This window comes from Ovis aries, chromosome 10 (genome assembly GCF_016772045.2).
Source record: "Ovis aries strain OAR_USU_Benz2616 breed Rambouillet chromosome 10, ARS-UI_Ramb_v3.0, whole genome shotgun sequence".
Classification (NCBI taxonomy): Eukaryota; Metazoa; Chordata; class Mammalia; order Artiodactyla; family Bovidae; genus Ovis; species Ovis aries.
Genome location: NC_056063.1, coordinates 32139678 through 32162932, shown reverse-complemented (window position 1 = coordinate 32162932; position 23255 = coordinate 32139678). Strand labels below are relative to the sequence as shown.

Below are 23255 nucleotides of genomic sequence, written 5' to 3'. Positions count from 1 at the left end.
AGTATGTGTTGATGATGGTCATGTTTACTCCTGTATTTTTCAGCCATGAATCTTGCACACTTGGATATGTCTGAAATGAGGCGTTTTCTTATGATTTCATAAACATCTTCCCATATTTGAGATGTAATTGTCCAATTTTAGACTGATAATTCTGTAAATGATAACTAGTAACTAACAGTCCCTTGGGGCGGGGGGTGTACCTTTTAGAAAACAGTTCCCAATGGCTCAGTGGGTAAAGAATCTGCCTGCAATACAGAAGACACAGGAAACAGGGGTTCAGTCCCTGGGTCAGGAAGATCCCCTAGAGAAGGAAATGGCAACCCACTCCAAGTATTCTTGCCTGAAAATCCCATGGACAGAGGAGTCTGGTGGGCTGTAGTCCAGAGGGTCGGACACAATTCAGTGACTAAGCACAGCACAGATGAGTAGGATATTAATATAAATGTCATCAGAATGCTCCCTCAGCCATAGTTACTCTGGTCCATAATCTTACTGCCTACTGTTGTGATGTGGTAGGTAAACTGCTGGAACACGGCCATCCAAAATGTAATGACTTCACATGACAAAAATTTATTTCTTGATTTTATAACAGTCTGGGACAGATGGTTCAGGTTGTGTGGGGTGCCCTCCTCCATGTAGATAAGGACCCAGGTCAAGTGGCTTCTAGGCGTCTGGTCTTCAGTTAGCTGAAAGTGGGAAGGCATGGAGAAGCCTGAGTGGGAAGTTGTTACAGACAAACCTGGAAATTGTCCAAAAACTATCTCCACTGTAACTGTCCACCAAAATCCAGACTTCATTTTTTTTTTAAGTAGCTGGCCTGCCTTCTTCTCTGGAGAAAACTCATTCTCCAGACTTCTTTGGATGCAGAATTTTAAGTTGATTCTGGTTATCTCATATAAATACATTTTGGGGGATTATCTTATTTGCATCATTTGTATCTACTTTAGAGAAATCACCAAAACAGCTGCAGTAACTGGCTTATCTAGCATCATGGGAAATAAAGCTTTCCATCATACTTGAATTTTTGAATATAAGCTTTATGGCTCTTGCTGTCAAAACACTATATTCTCAGGAATTTTTCAAAGAAAGAGTTCTAAAACTTGTAGTTTCTGTTGCTTCAGACACAGCTAACTTTTCTTTTGTGGCTGATACTTAACTTGATGGGCCTCAACTGGTTGTACTGAACCTGAGTACATTCGCTACCCTTCAGTGTATTAGAGTGTGAAGAGCAGTTTGTTGCAGTGTTACATAGTACTTGGGTTATTCACCCCTTCCATTGTCCTCCTGCCTAGTTAGCTTCTGACTCCTTGGAGGTAATTTCTCCTGCTCTCGGAATCTGTTAGAGTGCCTGGACAGACTCAGACAAGTTTATTTGAGTCATGTTAGTACGGTCTTGCTGGCTTTTTACTGAAGACTCTGCTGTGCTGTTAGTATTCTTCTCTCTAGGACAGTGGTCCGTGAGGCACATCAGAATCACCTGGCTGCTGCTGCTAAGTCACATCAGTCATGTCCGACTCTGTGTGACCCCGTAGACGGCAGCCCACCAGGCTCCCCCGTCCCTGGGATTCTCTAGGCAAGAACACTGGAGTGGGTTGCCATTTCCTGCTCCAGTGCAGGAAAGTGAAAAGTGAAAGTGAAGTTGCTCAGTCATGTCCGACTCTTCGTGACCCCATGGACTGTAGCCTGCCAGGCTCCTCCATCCATGGAGTACCTGTTAAAACCCAGTGCTCCTTGCGTCTGGCCCCCAGAGCTGCTGAGTCCGTTGGTTGGTCGGTCTCAGTGAGCCAGGGAGTTGTTTCCAGGTGATGCTGATTACTTTTCTGGGAACTCCACTTTGAGAACCACTGCTCTACTTAATGGAGAAGGCAATGGCACCCCGCTCCAGTACTCTTGCCTGGCAAATCCCATGGACAGAGGAGCCTGGTAGGCTGCAGTCCATGGGTCGCTAGGAGTTGGACACGACTGAGCGACTTCACTTTCATTTTTCACTTTCATGCATTGGAGAAGGAAATGGCAACCCACTCCAGTATTCTTGCCTGGAGGATCCCAGGGATGGGGGAGCTTGGTGGCCTGCCGTCTCTGAGGTCACACAGAGTCGGACTCGCCTGAAGCAGCTTAGCAGCTCTACTTTACGCTCTGAGCTACCTTCCATCCGCTTTCTTCTTACAACCCTTTTCTTCTCCTGACCTTCTGCTTTGTTTAAATAAGAAAAAGACTTTGAGTCCAGGACTTGAATCGTTGCCTGTGAATAAGGTACATGGGGCTTTAAGTCATTCTTTAGCTGAGGTTAATTTTGCTTTTCTGGATCAAGTCTGTGTTGTGAGTAACTGAAGTTATCAGATAAGTAACTGCTGAATTAATTGTTACAGGCGTTCCTGAAGCTCAGCCAAGATCACAAATACCATTTAAGTGAAAGCAGGCAACAGGGAGCTCTTCTACCTTAGTAATGCTAATGGGCACAACTAATGTAAATTAATTATTCAGAATACCTGAAAAATGAATAGCACAAGTACTATGGCTGTTTAAAATTTTAAACCCCTTGGATCTAGAACTAGTAATCAAATATCTTCTATTTCCATGTTATATTTTAATATGTATAAGATTTTTATGTAAAGATCAACTAAATTATTAATGTTAAAGAAATAAGTGTTTATTGATTCAATAGCAGCAGTCTTAAAGTCAGACTGTAATTTTTCTTTTGAATTTGGTACTAGTTTTTATTAATTGGAAAGAAATTTAAAGTTAAAATTACATTGTTAACTAATATTAATCTTATTTTTTGTGAATATAATTTTTTATAATCAGACATGGTCATCTTGGAGTAAGTTTATTGTTCATAAAACAGTCGCTGTCACTTGAGAAGGAAAACGATTCTCTTGATCCAGAAGAGTTATGTTTAGTTGCTAACTTGGTCGCTAACCTCCCATTTTCTTCTGACTCTGTTTAAATAATATAAGTAAAAGCTCACCACCTTTGCAGAGGCTAATTTATCTGAATTAAATTATCTGTGAATTTTATCAGGTAATTTTATCAAGTTTGGGAGCAAGCAAGTCACTTTTCTGTTTTTTCAAATATTTCAGTGATCCAAGTAAATTACCAAATGTGCAGGCCAGAGGGTATAATTCTTAAAATTGTAATTCAGTGTTTTCAAGGCATAAATCTGGATAGATAATTCACATTTTTAGAATTTAGGCACTGTAGTTTACACATCTAATATTTATTGAATTAATTATTGAAAACTCAAATGCAAATGAGGCTCTTGAAGGTAAGGTTGAAGTTGGCCAAATGAAAGATTACTGTGTGTAGACACGCAAGGCAAAATGCTTGTGCAGGCTATAGTCTCCATCAAATATTATGTAAGAGTATGTGATTGATAAAACTCAGGTTAAATTCATGAACTCACAATATTTGCTTAAATTTGGTCAATGAGATTAAATAAACTTTGTGAGGAAGCTTTAGGGCAGGCGCTTGATAGTTTTATTAATGCCTACAGTGTTTCTAATATCTAGGTAGTCTAAATACCTTTTTATCACAGATATTCAACTAAAATGAAGTATGATTACATTGTCAGTTGCTGAAATTCTTTAGATATTGAGGGGAAGTCAGAGATGGAAACTGAGTTGCATTTATATTGGTTAGGTCCACATAGCTTTTTTTTTTTAAAGAGTATTTATGTTTTTTTAAAAAATAAAGTATTTCAGAGTATATTGAAACTTGCCATTTTTGTTATAGAGAATATTTGTATTCTAATCAAATACAGTTTTTAATAATGAAATGTTACTGTAAATCAGTGAACATTTTTTACTTTATATTTTCCTAAAATTAAAAATATGCTGATTCTTCATGCTTCTTAGAAGAATGAGAAAGAATACTTTATTTGTGATATCTTCATGGTCCTATTCAAGTAATTTTTAGTTCAATTTTTTCTTTTGATAGGGGCTTTACAAACAAGAATCAGGTTTCTTCTACTCGCTAATGGTTTAAGGTACACATTGAAGGGTGGTGAAGGGTCTGTAGCAACATTTCCCTGAATACTTTTAAAATATATGTGTTTCTGACCAGGACCGATCCTAAACCTGTCATTCTGATTTCTCACTCAGATCCTTCCTTCCTTTTCCCTCCAGTCCTGCATATATCTGTTTTATTGAGGGGTTTTGTTTCTGGTACTTAACTCCTGGAAATAATTTGTGTGCACTTAATATTTGCAGGCAATAACATTAGTGCCTCATGTGGGAAATGTTCAGAGAAACTTTTTAAACAGATACTTAGACTTAGTGTTACCATTTAAATAATACTATATTTAAATGAAAATCAGTGGAGAACATAATCCACCCCCTAAAAAAAAGAAATGTTGTAAGAAACATAATTGTGTAATCTTTTATTTTTGCTTTCATAATTTGACTTTAAAGACTAATGTATAATAAGACAATGTACTATTGCTTACATTCATGAAATACTTCTAACCATAATGGATTTATCTCATGGCTTGAAATATTAGTGCTTAAAAAAGCTAGTAATTAAAATTATTTGCAAATTATCTTGGTTCAGTGTTGTTAACCTTTTAAAGATTAATGAAAGATATGTACCAACATTTCTCAGAGTGGTCTTAAAATGTCTTTCTCACCAGGGCCCATCCTAAACCTGCCATTTCAATTTCTCACTCAGATCCTTCCTTCCTTTTCCCTCAAAAGGGAAGAGTTCTGCAGAAAGCTGCTTTTAGAAAGCCTTCCTGGTAATTCCGACATCCATTTCTGGTTAAGAACCAGTGCTTTAGAATGTTTGGGGCAGTGGAGAAGCACTGGTCTTGTTACAGTGAAGTGAAACAGGAGTCCCCTCCCCCAGTAACTTTCCATTCCATATGTTTATAATTAAAAGAAAATGTTCACATGTTGTCTTAAAAGGTTTCATTTTTTTTTGAGTTTTGGTATGATTATTATGGAGCTATTATTGTCTGTGTGCACAAGAATGTATAGTTTCTAAGTTAGTAAAAAATTATAGATAGCAAAGATCCTAAACTACATAATTCATTTTCCCAGCTTCAGTTCCCTCTAAGCTGGCTAAGCCATATGAAAATTTCCTAATTACTTTAGAAGAATATGTCCTAACTTCACTTGGTACGTCAGTTCATTTCAGAAATTGTTAATTCTTCTGCATTTCACTTGCTGGTTAAGGTTTTTTCCTTGTCTGAACTTTTATGAAGTTGAGTAAACCTCCTGTAATGCTTAGAAAGATGCTTGAGCAAGAAATTTAAGACTCATCTTTGCTCATTTTCCTTCATCTTCACAGCTAGTCTGTTAGTAATTCTGTCAATTCAACCTTCATATTATTTATATATCTCAAATATATGTTGCCTCCATCTTAGACCAACCCATCATTGCTTCTTTTATATACTTGTTTTGTCTGATTGATCTACCCTGCATTTCTTTTTCCATGTTAAAAGCAGAAGTCATCAGTTTATGGCTTACTAATTGTCACTGGAATAAAATCCAAGCACCTTCCTGTGGTGTATAATTTGTGTCTTCTATCTCACCTTTTCTCTTTCCATTGTGTGCTCAGGTCCAGCCATACTCCAGCCATACTGGTCTTCCTCACATATGTCAAGCTTCTTTTTGGCTCATGTTCTTTGTGTACATTGTTTCACTTTGTTCTTTTTATAGACTGTTCCTTCCCTTCTCTTAGGTGTCACTTACAGAGTGATCTAAAATGTCACAGAGAAAAAGACCTTTGACTAATGAAAAGGAAGTTTCCCATCGTTACCCTTCATTGTGTTCTGTTTGTTTCCTCTTTAGAACTTACACAGTTTGAACTTGTGTTCTTCTTTATAATAGAATGAACGATCCTCTTCATGCCCACTGGGATATAAGCTGCCTTGTGGAAGAAATTGTGTTTAGGAGCTTATTAAATATTTTTAGAATGGAAATAATTGAAAATGACTATTAAATGGCCATCAGTTTTCTCAGTGGAGGACTTCCTCTGATATATATATCCTGTTCAGAATATGTATTTGAAAGTGGCTAGCGTTTCCCCCATCTCTGTGCTTTCCTGTACTTAGATGGCCCTTCTGTTTCTTGAGATTTTTCCTAGTTTTCATTGATTAGATCAAATGCCTCTTTTTTTTTTTTTTCCTTTCCTTTCCCCCTGCTGCCATCAAAGCCATTTCTGTTTCGCTAGTCATCATTACTCTTCTATCTCTGAGCTTCTATAATGTTTTCAGTATCCCTTAATATTTTTAAATTTCTGTCTGCATGTTTTATACGTATTTATTTCCTGCACCAAAGTTAAATGCTCTGGAGACATTTTTACCATTTTATTCACTATTGTGACTGCACATGGAGACCTAGAGTAAACACTAAAACTGAAGCGTTTTTGGCACTGTAGTGGGCTTTATGTGTGTAGTACAAACTTCACTAGATCAGAACTAGGTCTTATTTCCTGAATTCCTGGAACCTTGCTCAGTGCCTGACCTCATGCAGTGGTTCCAGTAAGCTTTCATATGTATCAATAGTTACAGATTAGCCCATGGTGCTTTAAATGTATAGCTTTCTTGTGCCCCCATTGAAGACCCACGGGGTCAGAAACTCCATTTTTGGAGCACTGCCATTGCCTGCATGTTTACAAATTTCACAGGAGATTCTGACATCTACCCTTTACTTTGAGAGGAAAATAAAAGTTCAAAATTCCAGAAAATTTGAAGGAAGGTGAGATTTTATCTCATTTGAATGAGGGTATCCAGAATGAAGGTTCATGGAACACCCAAAAGATGGGTTTTAAAGGATAGATAGGATTTCTTTAAACATTTGTAACACAGGCAGTTGAGAATCTGTGAAGTTTATTTTTTGTTTCCTATTTGTTTTAACCAGTTTATTACCATAATAGAGAATTTTTTCACTCAGTGAGCTTTCAAAAAGTAGTTCCACCTGAGTTAGGTAAAGACTGAACAAATGTAAAGAAAACCTCAGGCGTGCTGCTGAGCCCTAGGCTTGGAGCAGGCTTCTGCTGGAAGAGGTGTTACCCTCAAGTGCTGACTGTGGAGGAGCACTCCAAGACCTCTTGGAGGGACTAGGATGGGATAGATCTTTTGCAGCCTGGCACTTTTTTTTTTTTAAACAAACTCTCTGTTGGTGTTCATGTGCAGTGATTCCTCATGAAAGTTGAAACTACGGTCATTAATTAGCTCACATGGTTAGTTCCGTTTCTGTACCTTTTGGCTCTCAGTCACTGCTTTTGTTATGGGGAGTTTCTTTTTCATTTATCTTTTCAAAGAAGTATTTTTGAAGTTTGCTATTTGTGTGATGTGGAGAGCCAGCTCTCTCTAAAAGAGGAGTGGAATTTTGTTGTAAAGTTAAAATTACTGGGCAAGGTTCGAAAAAGGTTAGATTGGGCAGGAACTTGGGAAGATGAATGAAAAATGGCACTGAGATAACACGTCATGTCTTTGAAGTACCTGGTACTTCTCTTTTAAAATGGTTACCAATTTTGTTTGCCATTAGCACCCCCAAGGTTGGCACATTGTTTCTTGAGGGCTGTCAGGATGTGGGGAGAGGAGACAGGACTGGACAAGTGGTTTGGAGCACCTCGATAGCAGGCACCTGGAGCTTAGCAGGCGTCAGAAACCTAAGACTTAATTACCATTTCTGCCCCTAGAGGACCCATGAGCCAAGAATACCAGAACTTAATTAGAGCTTAGAACAGTGGTTTTCAAACTTTTTTTGTTTTAAAGCAGCAGAACTCGTGAAGTCTGTATATAGTCCCCAAACCTAAAATTATGTAAAGCAGATAAAACTGGCATTTACAAGATCAGACTTCTCTGGTGGTTCAGTGGTTGGGACTCTGCACTTTCAGTGCAGGGGGCGCAGGTTTGATCCCTGGTCAGGGAACTAAGATTCCCCTTACCATGTGGTCCCCCCCAAAAGAAAATTAAAAAAAAAAAAAAAAGATCAGGTTTGTTAAACTTACTCAGTGAGAAGAGAAAGTCTGTGGTATTTTGGTGAACACAGTAACTTGAAACTGGTGGGTGAAGGACAGTAATTAGTCTTAAACATTTCTCAGTCTCCTTTTGTGTGTTTTCTATCATACAGTAACAAAAAAAAAATCATGACTTACATGAAAAAGTTGTGCACCCATTTTTTCAATTTTTTTCTGAGTGCATGTGCATTCAAATAAAGTTTATTGCAATTACTACCTTCCTAATCAAAGATCCATGTATATACACAGGGGTGACAGGAGAGAGGGTCTCTATTCTGTAGAGTCTCCATGAAAATAATGCAGCACAAGTATGTCGGTAATGATCTCTAGTGTGTTGAAAAATGAATGCATGCTAATTTTTACCTGCTTTTGTGATTTTATTGTTGATTTACTAAAAGTAAAAAAAAAAATAGATGAAATTCAAATCAATAATTCACAGAGCCCTGAAACATTTTTAGAAGCTTAGGGTTCTACTTAATGCAGTTTGAAAACCACTGGCACAAAGGTCTGCTTCTTGACGGGAAGCAGTCTGCTGGTACTCAAGATAGGAAAGCTGGCAGGGTTGCCCTTCTTCTCACCTGAACCACAGAACAGAGGAATGCTTTGAGTGGCTATCTGGTGAATTCTCCGAAGGATACTGTGTGACAAGTAGCATTACATACAGTGGGTGTCTTAGAACTTAGCTCTCCTTTCTTTGAGAAAGGCTGGGGAATTGAGGAATGAGGAACGCTCAAGACCAAACCAAAAACCCCCCACCACCTGTCAAATGCCTGTATTCAAGAAAGAATACATTTTTCAGCACAGTGTGCAGTGTTGTATTGGCCATCTTCATGCCTCCTTCTGGAATCAGTCTTGAGTGATGTGTTTGTTTTATGAAAAGCTTTTAACCTAATTCATGTGAAAGGACAAAATGATGTTTCTGAAGATAGTTTGAGTTCTTTGGTTGTCTTTCTTACAGAGGGTTTTTCCCTCTCTTCTTCATTACAACATAGTTATTGTAGACAGAACCCCCTAACTCATGAAGTGGAAAAGCACCCTAGCTTTGTTGTGGTATATTTTGAGGTACATATTGAGTTTTGGTTTTAGGAATAATAGGGAAGGCAGTTTCACCTTTGCAGGTCTTGAAACGGAACATGTTACGCTTTTTCTTTTAATTTAGAATATTTTCTCTGACCTGTGAATATGAGGACCTTGTGTTTAGGGGATTAAGTGACATTTCACTAGCTTTTTATGTATGGCTGTAAGCAAAGCTGCCCTAGATATATAGACGACTTCTGGGTGGATGTATTTAACCCCCCCCCCCCCACTCACACATGTGCGCGCGCACTCACACACACACACACGTGCAGACATGCATACGGAAGGCAGCTTTTCAAAGTTTAAACAAAACACAGTAATAGCTTTGGCCCTTGAAATACTTTCCACTTACAGTCCCTGCAAATTTCTTGTTGGGTGAGAAACCCTCTGGTATGGGTAATAGCTCTTCGGGTAAGCTTTCTAGTTTTAACATTTCTTATTGTAACCAAGTTAATACTTTAACCAAGAACTGCCTATGGCATATAGATGCCTTCAGTTTATCAGCTACTCTTGTAGCTGAAAGGAAGTTGAATTGTTTTTTTGGACCCATTAAGTTGTCCTTTCCTCTTGGGTGTTGAAAGAGCTTATGAGCAGTAGCTGTTCTGATTGTTGTTGGTTGTTTTCTCTAGGGAACAAGCTACCCTCTGAGTCAGCACTGGACTTGAAGATAAATCCTACAATTCATGAAACTGACTGATTCGACTAAAGGATGGATAGTTTGGGCAGCGTTGGACAGCTCTGAGGGGTCTGTTTGTTTAACTGAAGGGATTGTTGAGTTCAGCAACTTTTAATTCCCCTAATCATAAGGGGTTGCTGTTGTGAAAACAGGGTTTCTGAAGGAATCAGTTCTGGCAGTTAACATCAGTATTCTTTTTGACTTTGTTTTCGTTTTATCACCACACTTAATGAAACAGTTCTTTAAAAGCGTAGAAATTTTACTGCTATTTGTTGCCATCAAGAATTAGTATGCCCCTGAGAGGTCCACAGAGGGCCTTTGCAATCTGTTTATAAATTCAAGTTATCCTTATTGTGGGGTTCATACACATTTCTCGCCTGTAAACCTTTTGGCATTTGGGTTGTTTCATCTTTGTAAAGGTAGTTTGCGTTGTGGCTTGAAACTCTGAGGATTAAATGGAACTTAATTTGATTAGCATCTGTTTTATTAGATTAGTGAATAATTTTTACTGTGGCTCATGGCTAATATTGTAATGTGATCTTGATAATTAGCAATGTTTAACCTTAATAGGTTATTGTTATTTTTTAGTCTCAATCTTCAAGGAAATGAGAATAATTATAATGTTGAATTAAATGGATTTTTAAAAAAAATGAAACATGAAAGTTTTAAGCTAGAGAGAGGAAATTTCTCATATCCTAATATTCTGGGCCCTTATGAATTACACAGGAATACTGCAAATTGTCTTTTGGGAGGCTTTTAAAAACAGGGTATGGCGTGATAAAGGAAATACTTCAACCAAAGGTATATGATCCACATGGTAACAAATAATTTCTATGGTTTGAGAATTAAAAGATTATAAATGTTAATTTTATATTTTAATCATTTGATAGTTTGATTTAAAATGTATAGAAATAAGATATTTTGCTTAGTATTTAAATTGATTATAAAATATCTTTCATTGTTTAGGGTAGAAATGCAAGTGATCATTGATCATGTCTGAGTTTGAAAAATTGGGCTTTAGCCAAGTGAGCTTTCATACATTTTAGCTTTAGGTTCATTAGTTGCATGAGTATTATTACCTTAAGTCTGGTACTTTGGATTAATAAAATTTTTAATCAGTTTTGACAATTATCTGCAAAGCTGAATTTGACTGAATAATGGAGTTTTTATGGGGAAAGAAGTAAAGACTGTACAGACTAGTATTATCTTGGCTTTCACGTCCTAATCCTGTTGCTTTATGGATAGTGGGGTTTGTTTTGTTTTGTATAGTCTGTTGGAGGATGAGATCCACATTTAACATACAGACATGCCTAGGTGATGGTTGTCTCAGTTAAATATTTACTTAGGTCCACTTTTAAAGTTTTCTTACCTGAGTTTGTAACTTGAAATTGATGGTAAAATGTTCCCCAAACAGAATTTAGCAAAATATTTAAATTTTAAAAACTTACTGGCAACATCTTGAAGGATTATTTATTGTCATGTAGTCCCTGGATTCTTAGGTGCCATGTCTCATAAAATGCACCCTGTCAGTGTAATAATAGCCTTTCGAGGGAAGGGATGAGAAATTCGTATCATCAGAAAATTTTTAAAAACTTTAATAAAGAAAAAACATTTAAACTTTATTGCTAGGATTCTTCCAAAACACTAATCAGGTCTTCTAATTCTAATTGTCTTTAAACTGAGAGGTTTTCTGAGTCACCCTTGTCCTCAGCAGTTCCACACAGCTTTGTATGACTTGTTTCTTCTTACAGTACCTAACTCTTTAGGATTGACGGTAGAATTTAGAGGCCTACCCTAGGAATCCAGAAGCTTTGCACAGATGAATGCTTTAAACCTGGTGTGCCATCCTCCTCTTCTTTAATATTTTATGTGTTCTGATATTTGGCAATTCTTCTGCCTTGAATCACATTTCCTCCTTATAACTTTTTCTTCTAGGTATATTACTTTTTTTATGACTTTTAGGGATTTAAATTTGGGTTAAACTCAACAGCGTGGAGTGCTACAGTGGGTTGTAATAGCGTCAAGGGACCTAGAGTCTAGCTTCATTTCTACCTTCACTGAGTTTATGTGCCCAAGCTCTGTCGGGCACCAGTTATTTAGTTTGTAGAAAGAGGGGAAAAGCTTGGTCTACTTCTGGCTTAAAAATTGGAAATTGTAAAACATTCTCCTCAAACCACTGGCAGTTTATAAAGTAATTGCTTTTTATCTTTAAATGTAAATAATTGTTTGAGTTTAAGTGTGACTTAGTGGAGTGATTAGCATTAAGCAGAAATACTAAGGATTTTTGAGTTTAGAATTTTTAATGATGTATTTTTATTTATAAGGCAATGAAAATGACAACTTTAATATTGATGTAAATAAACATATGTTCAAGGTTATTCTAAACATAAAGTTAAAAGAAGCTTTTTAAGGTAAAGTTACTAAGTATTCAAACAGCTTTTCATTGTTTCTTAATTAAATACTGTGTCATGGGGAAAATTTAGTGTATATCAGAGAACTTCACTTTTAAAGAGCTGTTTTCCCCTAAAATCACTCTTATCACCTTAATAAACTTCAACTGATTGATAGTGTTTTCTCTGTCCTTCAAATTGCCATTCAGTTTTTAAAAACTTACCTATTAAGGTGTTGAATTACAATGTTACTATTTAACGGTCAGCATATATGTATGTGCTCTGGGTACATATACATTTATTGTAGCTATAAATATCTTTCAGGATTTAAGACTGTTTCTTTAGGCTGCTTTCCAGAACTAGAATTTTGGGGCAAAAGGTGTGCATAGTTTTTGTTGAAAGCAGCTGTTTTTTATGTGTGCACCAAACCATGTTCTGGGTGGCGCCCAGGGTTACTCTAGAAGTCCAACAGTTACTTACCGAGAATAAAGTTTTGTTTCATATACCTCTAATTTTTAAATAAGTAAACTGTTGAATCGCTTCTATAATTTTAGTGTACTAGACAAATGTACCAACTAATGATATCATGCAACCTTTTCTATTTATTAGTAGCTGAAATCTCATTATAAGTCACAACATACATATTTTCTTTTAGTGTATATGTTTAGATCAGATACTGAAGAAAACAGCTGATAAAACACATAGGTTCAGCTCCTTTTTATATGAGCTAAATTTAATTTTTCTTTGCTGTATTTCCTAGCCATGACTGTACATCACTAGTTATATAATTTCTGTATGTATAGGCCATACATAGTGGAATCAGCATAAGTCCATTGCCCTGACTTAGAGCTTGCTTGTTTTTCCTTGAGGCATATGTTCAGATGTGAGAAACACATTTGCCCTGATATTTCTCTATAATAGTGTTTACCACAGAAAAGTGGTGACTGTACTGTAGTAGACAACTCAGGGTATCTGTGCAGAAGTGAGTTAACATAGCAGGCTGAAGACTGCTGTCCTTAGCAAAGCCTGCCTGCAAGTTTGGCCCTAGGCTGACGTCTGGGACCTTGGAGTTGGCGTGTTCCTGCTGTTCCCTAACTGATTAGGGTGGTTTTCTGTGCCTAGACCCTTTGTGCAAGCACTGTGGTTTGTGCTACACATGTGCTTTCCTTCCAGGTGTGTGGGATTCTCATGGGTGCTAGGCAGAGGGTGTTTGGGTGACCAGTCGCCTATGAGGACGTTGGTTGCCTGGTGTACCTTGGAGGCTCTGGTGGGCCTCTCTGAGCAGATCCATCGCATGTGTGTTCCTGGAGGAAGAGTGACCCCTCACGAAGAAGAACGTGTAAGGAAGCCCCCTGGTAACCCCCCTAGACCCTGTTCTCTTGTGATCTGGCCGTCTACATGCTACTGTGGTCTGTCATGGTCCTGAGCGCAACTCTGTGCCAAGTCCTTCCAGTTTCAATCTGTTTCTGAACATGGGTGTGGTCTTACTGATCCCCAGTCTGGAAACTTTGTTCCTGAATTTACTTAGAAACTGTAGGGATTACATTTTAGATCAGTTTATTTATGCAGTCGTCATTGACATCACATGGAGAATTTAGCGCATTTCTGATGTTATTCTGTAGCTTTTTAACATTTTATTTTAGGAAGTTCTATTCAGTAGAATAGAATTATCCTACTAAAATATTCAGTAGAAATCTGTCCTGCATGTAGTATAGCTACCTAGAGTATCCTGGGGGTGTGTGTGACAGGGTGTATGAATTGCAGATATCTGCAGACTTCTACTGTCAGTAATTACAATCAAACGCTTAAAGAGCAGCGAGTGGTCGAAAAGGACTAGGAAGTAAAGCATGTTTCTGAATCACTGAAGAGCGAGTTGGGGCAGTCGGGGCAGAAAGTGCCCTGAGCTCAGTTTTGAACTTGACCTTTCATACCCATCTTTTAAGTCATCATAAGCAATATCAAGGAAAAGGATTTATTAACTTGTTGCATGTTTAAGGTCCTGTTAGAATTTAGGAGTATAAACTTCGTGTCTGTTATTTGAGCTGTCACTGTGCATTTATTGTTTTATTTGGGAGGGGGTGTGATTGGGGACTTTGGTTTAAAAAAATCCAGTAAGTAAGAATTATATCTTTAGTAGTTGCTTTGGTTTTTGTATTCCTGGTTATGATCTTATAAATTCCTTATTCTGATTTTCTCTTAAATGAGGCCCTGTTTGGGGTTAAGAGTTGGCCCTCTTGTTAAGAAGATGATGCTTCCTCTGCCTTTAATTCATTCATCTGTTCAATAGGAGATATAGTTTGGTGATTTCTAATCTAAACCATTCTCCTTTGTGTAGCCACACATGACAGTTTATTGCTGAGGATTTAGTTTGGTTATTGGAACTTTGGTGAAGTTGACAACTTGAGTTACAACAGTATCTACAGTTTTAGTTAAAATGCTAGTGTAATCTAGATTTACCCAGGCTGCATAGATCTGCAAAGAGTAGTGTGAAGATACTCAAGACGGCTGCGTCAGAAGAATGCCCTTCATCTCAAATTCTTCCACTCTTCTTTCTCTTTCGCATTTGCTTGTTTGACGTGTACTTTTAAATAGGGACGACTGGCAGCATGAACTCTGCTTTCTCCTCCCAACTTCTTGTTAGGCTCGGATAATTCTGGTGATAGCACTCTTCATTTCCTGATCATAGCTATCACTGTACCAAGAAGAGGAAACTTTCACCTCTTTGTTTCTTTCTGACAAATGTATTATGTGCCAGCACCGTGCCATTGAGGGTGTAATTGGGAATGCAGAGAGGATTGAGGCACAGAGGCAGTTTGAATTGCATGCTCCTGGCAGCGAAGGATAAAGTACAGAATGCTGGGAATAATTGTTAAATACGAGCATCCAGAGAATTTTTATAGAGTAAGAAAATTTTTCAGAAAGTTGACCTAGGCTTTGCTGTGAGGATGGGACCTAGAGAACTCATTGATGATAAGGAGTGATGATAATGAGGGTACCAGAGGAGGGGACAGCCTTGAAGACTGGATCCATGAAGCAGCCAGGCACCTTCAGGGAAGTTGTATTGAATCTTTAGGTGAATCAAAGAGAGTTGTTAAGATTTCAGTATAGTCTTTCTGTCCATGACCATGGGCTCTCTCTCCAGTTCTTTTTTCCAGGCCTTTTAAAATACCCTCAGCTGGTAAAGAATCTGCCTGCAGTGAGAGACACCTGGGTTCAGTCCCTGGGTTGGGAAGATCCCTGGAGAAGGGAACGGCTACCCACTCCAGTATTCTGGCCTGGAGAATTCCATGGACTGTATAGTCCATGGGGTTGCAAAGAGTTGGGTACCACTGAGCAACTTTCACTTTTTTCCACAAAGTTTTGTAATTTTTAGGGTTTTTTTCCTCTCTCTTTCGCATGCAACAGTTCCACCTGATTGGTTGCAAGAGGTTAGTCTTTACTTATCTGTTCAAAATTCTTGTTGAGTACTTCCTGAGTGAGGATTTCTTAGCTCTTGAAAAATCCCGAAGCTTTTCTTTGAATGTTGCTTCTCCAGTATTCTTGGTCTTTTTTATCCTGGAAACCCACCTACTCATTCTACCTTTTGTGTATCTTAACCAGTCTTCTGTATTTTCTAACCTTTATTTCTAGAGTCTTGTCTGGTTTACTTTTCTTGTCTTTGATTATGTCTGCTTTTCTATTTAACTCGTCTGTTAGATTTTTTTATTCTCCCTTTAATTTTAGTGGGTATGTTTTTTGCCCTTATAGAGTCTAGTTTGTTCTGTTTAATAAGAACGAATATCAGGGATGTGTGTGTGTGTGTCTGTGAGTGAGATGTTTGTCACTTTTCTCATGACCTTAGTCATTTTAGCTGTAGATTTTTAAAAATCTTCTTTATAAGTTTCTGTTATCTGGGATTCATTGTTCTGTGGGTTCTGATTCTCAGTGCATTGATCAAGTATTGTATACACGTGAATCTTGGAGTTCCTTCACGTGGAGTTATTTTCTAGAGATCGATCTCTGTGTGTTACGCATTGTAGAAGTGTTTTTTGAAATAGTTGGTGTGTGCTTTATCCAGGTGTCCATTGCCAGTGCAATTGAAATTTTATACCCATCTCTCACCAGGGTCCCCAACATGGAATCTCCTGGGAATTTTCTCTCCTGCCTCAGTGCAGGGTACAGGGATTGGGTTTTCATTTCTCTTGACCCCACCCCAGCCTTCTCCTCAACCAAGACTACCTTCTGCTTCTGTGGGCGGGTGGGTAGAAGTTTTCTCCTCCAGCAGGACTGATGGTACAGCTTTTCCAGACTCCTAGCTTTACACTGGAATTTGAATTTTGTTCTCCACGTTTTATGTGCTGAAGGCCATGTTTCATATGCCATTGTGAACATTGAAGCCTCAACTTGTAGAGTCTGTATCTGGCCTAGGATATGATTTTCCAGAGTTCCCACGATACAACCTCTAATTCATAATTTTGCCTCAATTTCTTGCTCTTGGAGTTACTGTTTTTATTATTTTTATTTCAGCTGTGTTTTAAAATGTGAATATTACATTTTATCTCACAGTTCTGTGTGTTCGTAGTTTTGGTTGGGGTTGAGGAAAGATAATGCTTATTTTAGCATTATCTTAAATGGATGTTTGTATTAAAGACCAAATATTCATTTGGTATATGTTAATATTGGAGCCATTTACTTAATGCATTCTGTCATTATTTACAAGTCTTTTGTTTTTTTTTTTTTTTTTGAATTTTCAGGTATAGAATAATGTCCTCCAGAAACACTGACACTTTTACCTTCATAAGTTATGCTTGAACTTTTTATATCTCTCTTTGTTTTGTTAATTGCTCTAGTTAATTCATCCAGTGAGCATTTTTGTCTTGTTCCTTACTTTTATTTGAATTCGGTAGTTTTAAGAAGGATTTTTTTCAAATATTCTAAAGGAGTTAGCTTATCATAGCATAACTTAAATATCTAAGTTTGTATATTCACTTAATAAGAAATTATAGTGTAATTATTATATATAATATCACCAAAATATCATTTTAGGAGTGAATTAAAAAATAATACAAAAAATAAATACACAAATGGAATATTTTTTAATTAAATACATGGAAGAACTGTACAAAAAAGATCTTCATGACCCAGATAATCATAATGATGTGATCACTAATCTAGAGCCAGACATCTTGGAATGTGAAGTCAAGTGGGCCTTAGAAAGCATCACTATGAACAAAGCTAGTGGAGGAGATGGAATTCCAGTTGAGCTGTTTCAAATCCTGAAAGATGATGCTGTGAAAGTGCTGCACTCAGTATGCCAGTAAGTTTGGAAGACTCAGCAGTGGCCACAGGACTGGAAAAGGTCAGTTTTCATTCCAATTCCAAAGAAAGGCAATGCCAAAGAATGCTCAAACTACTGCACAGTTGCACTCATCTCACATGCTAGTAAAGTAATGCTCAAAATTCCCCAAGCCAGACTTCAGCAATACGTGAACCGTGAACTCCCTGATGTTCAAGCTGGTTTTAGAAAAGGCAGAGGAACCAGAGATCAAATTGCCAACATCCATTGGATCATGGAAAAAGCAAAAGAATTCCAGAAAAACATCTATTTCTGCTTTATTGACTATGCCAAAGCCTTTGCCTGTGTGGATCACAATAAACTGTGGAAAATTCTGAAAGAGATGGGAATACCAGACCACCTAACCTGCCTCTTGAGAAATCTGTATGCAGGTCAGGAAGCAACAGTTAGAACTGGACATGGAACAAGAGACTGGTTCCAAATAGGAAAAGGAGTACGTCAAGGCTGTATATTGTCACCCTGCTTATTTAACTTCTATGCAGAGTACATCATGAGAAATGCTGGACTGGAAGAAACACAAGCTGGAATCAAGATTGCCGGGAGAAATATCAATCACCTCAGATATGCAGATGACACCACCCTTATGGCAGAAAGTGAAGAGGAGCTAAAAAGCCTCTTGAACGTGAAAGAAGAGAGTGAAAAAGTTGGCTTAAAGCTCAACATTCAGAAAACGAAGATCATGGCATCTGGTCCCATCACTTCATGGGAAATAGATGGGGAAACAGTGGAAACAATGTCAGACTTTATTTTTGGGGGCTCCAAAATCACTGCAGATGGTGACTGTAGCCATGAAATTAAGACGCTTACTCCTTGGAAGAAAAGTTATAACCAACCTAGATATAGTATATTCAAAAGCAGAGACATTACTTTGCTGACTAAGGTCCGTCTAGTCAAGGCTATGGTTTTTCCTGTGGTCACGTATGGATGTGAGAGTTGGACTGTGAAGGAGGTTGAGTGCCGAAGAATTGATGCGTTTGAACTGTGGTGTTGGAGAAGACTCTCTGAAAGTCCCTTGGACTGCAAGGAGATCCAACCAGTCCATTCTGAAGGAGATCAGCCTTGGGATTTCTTTGGAAGGAATGATGCTAAAGCTGAAGCTCCAGTACTTTGGCCACCTCATGCAAAGAGTTGGCTCATTGGAAAAGACTCTGATGCTGGGAGGGATTGGGGGCAGGAGGAGAAGGGGATGACTGAGGATGAGATGGCTGGGTGGCATCATGGACTCGATGGATGTGAGTCTGAGTGAGCTCCGGGAGTTGATGATGGACAGGGAGGCCTGGCGTGCTGCGATTCATGGGGTCACAAAGAGTCGGACACGACTGAGCAACGAACTGAACTGAGCTTATTGTTTTACATCAAGATTTTCATTCTTCCAGATTGTCTCTCACGGTATCTTCACTCTTTTGCTATATTTGCCCAAGTGTTCCAGTGACTGAGTACTAATTATTAGCAGACGGTTGTAATAGCCACAAGTAGCGCCCTGCCTCCACCCCACTGTATAAGGAAAGATGGAAGTTACAAAGGAACATTTACATGTGAGAGATGAAATCTGTTCGTTTCACCTCTATTTTTATCTGCTCATTTCTGTAGTAATGTTCTGCTGCTTTGTGCCATCTCTAGTGTTGTAGTGGAGAAGGAAATGGCAACCCACTCCAGTATTCTTGCCTGGAAAATCCCATAGATGGAGGAGCCTGGCAGGCTGCAGTCCATGGGGGTCTCAAAGAGTCAGACACAACTGAGCAACTTCACATTCTTTCATAGTATTGTATGTGGATAGTTAGTGTTGTGGTTATTGTGTTCACAATACCAGACGGAAAAACTCTCACCAAGCAGATAATATGCATATTTTACTCAATATTTTACTCATATTTCTGTAACATGTTGGTAAAACACTTTGGTGCCACAAAGCTTTGCCCTTTGTGACTAGGTTTGATGTTTCTGTAGTTTAGAAGTTAAATTTCATTTCTTGCTTCCCATACTAAATTGTATAATTTAGTTACCTTGTTCTGCTTATGGGCTGCGATACTTGCTGCTATTGTGTATGTTGCCTTTTGTATATGTTTAAATAATTCCAGTCAGCCTCTGGTCAGATACATGAACTCAAATTTCAGTGCTGAAACTTTGTAGTAGAAAGCCACAAAATTAAGAGAAAGCTTGTTACTTACAGCTGGTAAATTCTACTAGTTTGTTTTTGGTAATCTTTTTCCACGTATTTAGCCTTAAAGAGAGATTCTACTTTTTGTTTCACTTGTACCCCTATATAAGACTTAGGTGTTGGGCACCTGTATTGGATATTGGCTAAGAGTTCAGGCTTTGGAATCAGATAGACCTGAGGTTGAATCTTAATTGTTTTGTTTAATAATCTATATTTGCCTTTACAATAAAGTTTTAAAAGTTATTTTTAAGTTAGTTTCTTCCTCTGTGAGGTGACTATGATATACCTACCTCACAGGATCTTTGTGAGGATTAAATAGGCTGGTGTTTGTGAAGCACTTTGTTTAGTGCCTGACACATGGAAAGTGCTTAAGAATTGGTAGCTGTATTTGTTGCTGTTTATTTAATTCAAAGGTAGTAAACAAATTTACTCTTTAGTGACTTGGCCAGCTTTATTATCTAGGAAAGGCTTAGAGATTAACTTTAGGAAACCTATCTAGATGTGTTTCATACTTGATAATTGGGGAGTAGTTATCTTTTGAAAATAATCCTCCCAAGTTTTACAGTATGGATTAACCTACAGTTAAATGTATAATATACAATGAGTTAGAAGAAAACCCAGAACTCTGGAACAATTTTTTTTTAAATTAAGCCTATATCTTAATAGCTTGGTTTCCTTATAAATATGTTTTTAAGGGTTTTAGACATTAAGACTTATTTGCAAATTCTTGACCAGTTATAATGTCAGTACAGTAGACATTGTGTTAACAGCAGAAAGAGTTAAGTTGAAAGTGTGGAGACTTGGGTTTGAGACCTGGCTTCGCTATTGGTTACATACATTTGTCCTTGGTCAGATAAAAACCCCCTATATCTAAATTCTGATCTCTGCTGTGGTGGTTGTGACCTGACCTACCTCACTTAGTTGCTCAGAAAATCAGGTGACATGATTTTGTCAGGACTGTATAGGAAGTACAGAGGACTATCTAGAGTAAAGGTAAATATTATCTCAGTGCTCACTTTATTTTTGTTTACCTGCATCTTTTCAAAGAACAGTGTTGATGTTTTATGGATTCTTGGCATTTGAAATTCATACTCCTGCTTAATGAATCATATTTTTGTGGCCAGAGGCATTTTGCTAACTTTTTTCTTGAATTACGAGATGGCCTATTATCCCAAAGGTGAAGAAGGTTTTCAGTCATTCCCCAAATAGCCAGAAAATCGTTTCTGGATAAATTTTTTTTTCCTCCCCAGAAAGTGTAACTGTAGCTCTAGAAACTATTTTCAGTCTGCTCAGAACTGATCACCTCCATTAAGCCTTTGATGAACTCTATCTGGTTTTACTTAATTTGTATTCTATCTGCATTTATGCATGTAGTTTGCGGTATATTGGTTTATATTTGAGTGTTTCAGTGAGTCATTTTGTGTCTTCCTCATGTGACCTGGTCTTACTTCCTCAGCTAGCCTGGAGTCTCCTCAAGGGTGAAGACAGTTGTCCTTCCCCTTTCTTCACCGTAGATTCATGATAGAGGATACTTCACATACATTGCTTTCTTACTAGTTGTGTTTAGGTAAAACTTTCAAGAACAGAGTAATACCAGTCGGCCTAAGTATGCATCTGCAAAAATTTTACTTGTCTACTATAGTGTATGCCTATTTAAAGACAAAAGGCATCAAAACAGTATACTTATTGATTTAAAAAAATACGGTGTTTAAGCTGCCATGTTGTTTCAACTAGGACTAAGTTTACTTTCGCTTTTTCAAACCATTCTGTTTAATGTATTTGGCCCAAAGAAATCTAATAAATCTCATTAAGTAGTTTGATTTTTTTTTATACTAAATCATGTTTTAGGAAATGTGGTAATTGTATTGTTAATAACCACAGCTTTAAATGATTCTTCACCAAAAAAAGGAATTTTTCATAAAAGGCATAATTTTATAGTTACAGTTATTTATAATTTTTCAATTAAATTAATTTATTAATTTTATTGTTTCTCATGTAAACCTTGATATGGAGGAGACTTATAGTAAATTTCCTAATTTATTTGGAATTGACTGTCTTTGAAAAAAAATTCTTTACATTTGCTTTAATCAGAGCTTTCTCTAGGACAAGATAAAATTGTCTTTTTCTTTGCACTTAAAGAATTTTGCTAAATACGTTTTCTTCCAAATGAGTATTTGCATTTTAGTTTTCAGATTTTTTTCTCTAAAACCAGTTTTCACTCTTCCGTCTACTTTAGGAATGTCATTGTCTGCTGGATCCTCCCCTCTTCACTCCCCCAAAATCACTCCACATACTTCTCCTGCCCCCAGAAGAAGAAGCCACACTCCAAATCCAGCAAATTATATGGTGCCTTCTAGTGCCTCTACGCCCGGGAATAATCCTGTTTCTCAGACACCATCTTCTGGTCAAGTGATCCAAAAGGAAACTGTTGGTGGGACGACGTACTTTTATACAGACACAACTCCAGCACCTTTGAGTGGAATGGTATGTGTGCTTTAAACACGGGAGAAAAGAGAGGGCCCTTATAGCAGCTCCTTATTAATGAGAGAGACGAGGAGGTTACCCCTTCTTGTATCTTTTTACTGTGATGTGGAAAGGTAACTCATTTCTAACTCAGGTGATAACTCTAATCTCTTCTTACTTCTTCAAAGTAATCTGTTTCTACAGTAAAAAAAACTCTTGGGTTGCCATTCTCTTCTCCAGGGGATCTTCCCGACCCAGGGATTGAACCCAGGTCTCCTGCACTGTAGGCAGATTCTTTACAATCTGAGCCCCAAGGAATCCCAATAATAACTCTAGTTTTGGACAAATCTAGTTGTATATTCACACTCTAGATTAATACTTTACAGCACGTCTTGCTTTAGGGGTCCCCTAGTACTTGTGCCAGCTGTGATTGCCATTTGCTGACACTTGTTTGTAAGTGTAGGTAGACTCACCTCTGGTGAAAAGTTAGAGAAGTTGATGGTTTCTTAACGGTAGTGACTGAAAGCAAACTGATGGTCAGTACTTGCCAGGTGAGACAGTGATTTAATAGCTGGAACTCGGGGTGATGGAGCACATGGCAGTAAGAGGCCTCCAGTGTGGGTCACTGGTCTAAGGAGGAGTTCAGGGAGCCCTGGTTAGAGGTAGGGAAAGGGCCACCAAAGGACTGCAGTGAGAAGGGGGGAGGGGCAGAGAGGGAAGGTTGTGTTCCATAAGGTGTACCTTTGCAATTTTGTAATTTTGTCCATGTTCAGAGATTATTTACCTATAGAAAAGTAAGTAGTAGATGAAGCTCTCATGAATAAGAATGCCAGATTCCATTAAAATATGAAAGATGGTCTACACCATAAACATTGGACAAAATCATAGCTGATAGGCTTATATGAAAAGTGTACTTGGATTTTAGTAAGCAAATTTTGATCCTGTAAATTAAATTAATGATTTATTTTTGGTTGATTACATTTCATATTTTACTGAAGGACAGTTTGAGTGGAAAGAGAACAGATTTTTATTTTTCCTCTTTTAAGAGTCCTAGTTCTGCCTTCGTGTTGTGACTCTTGAATCTTAGTGTCTCTGAGACTGATCCCCCAACTGTAAGTGACCACCGTCTGAGAAATAAATGTGAAAACATTTATGGAAATACTTGTGAATCATGTGAAATGCTTTCTAAAAAAT

General features: G+C 37.7%; 1 protein-coding gene across 13 annotated transcripts in view; it reads left to right on the top strand.

Moving 5' to 3' along the window:
* PAN3 (poly(A) specific ribonuclease subunit PAN3) overlaps nucleotides 1-23255 on the top strand; it is a 122862-nt gene that overhangs the window by 69458 nt on the left and 30149 nt on the right. For all 13 annotated transcript variants that reach the window (XR_006060977.1, XR_006060976.2, XM_060394475.1 and 10 more), the window contains one exon: nucleotides 21835-22082. Coding sequence is in view for 11 of the 13 variants with exons in the window: in XM_060394475.1 (XP_060250458.1) it covers nucleotides 21835-22082 (248 nt within the window). In the remaining 2 variants the exon portion in view is untranslated. The remainder of the gene's footprint in view (nucleotides 1-21834; nucleotides 22083-23255) is intronic.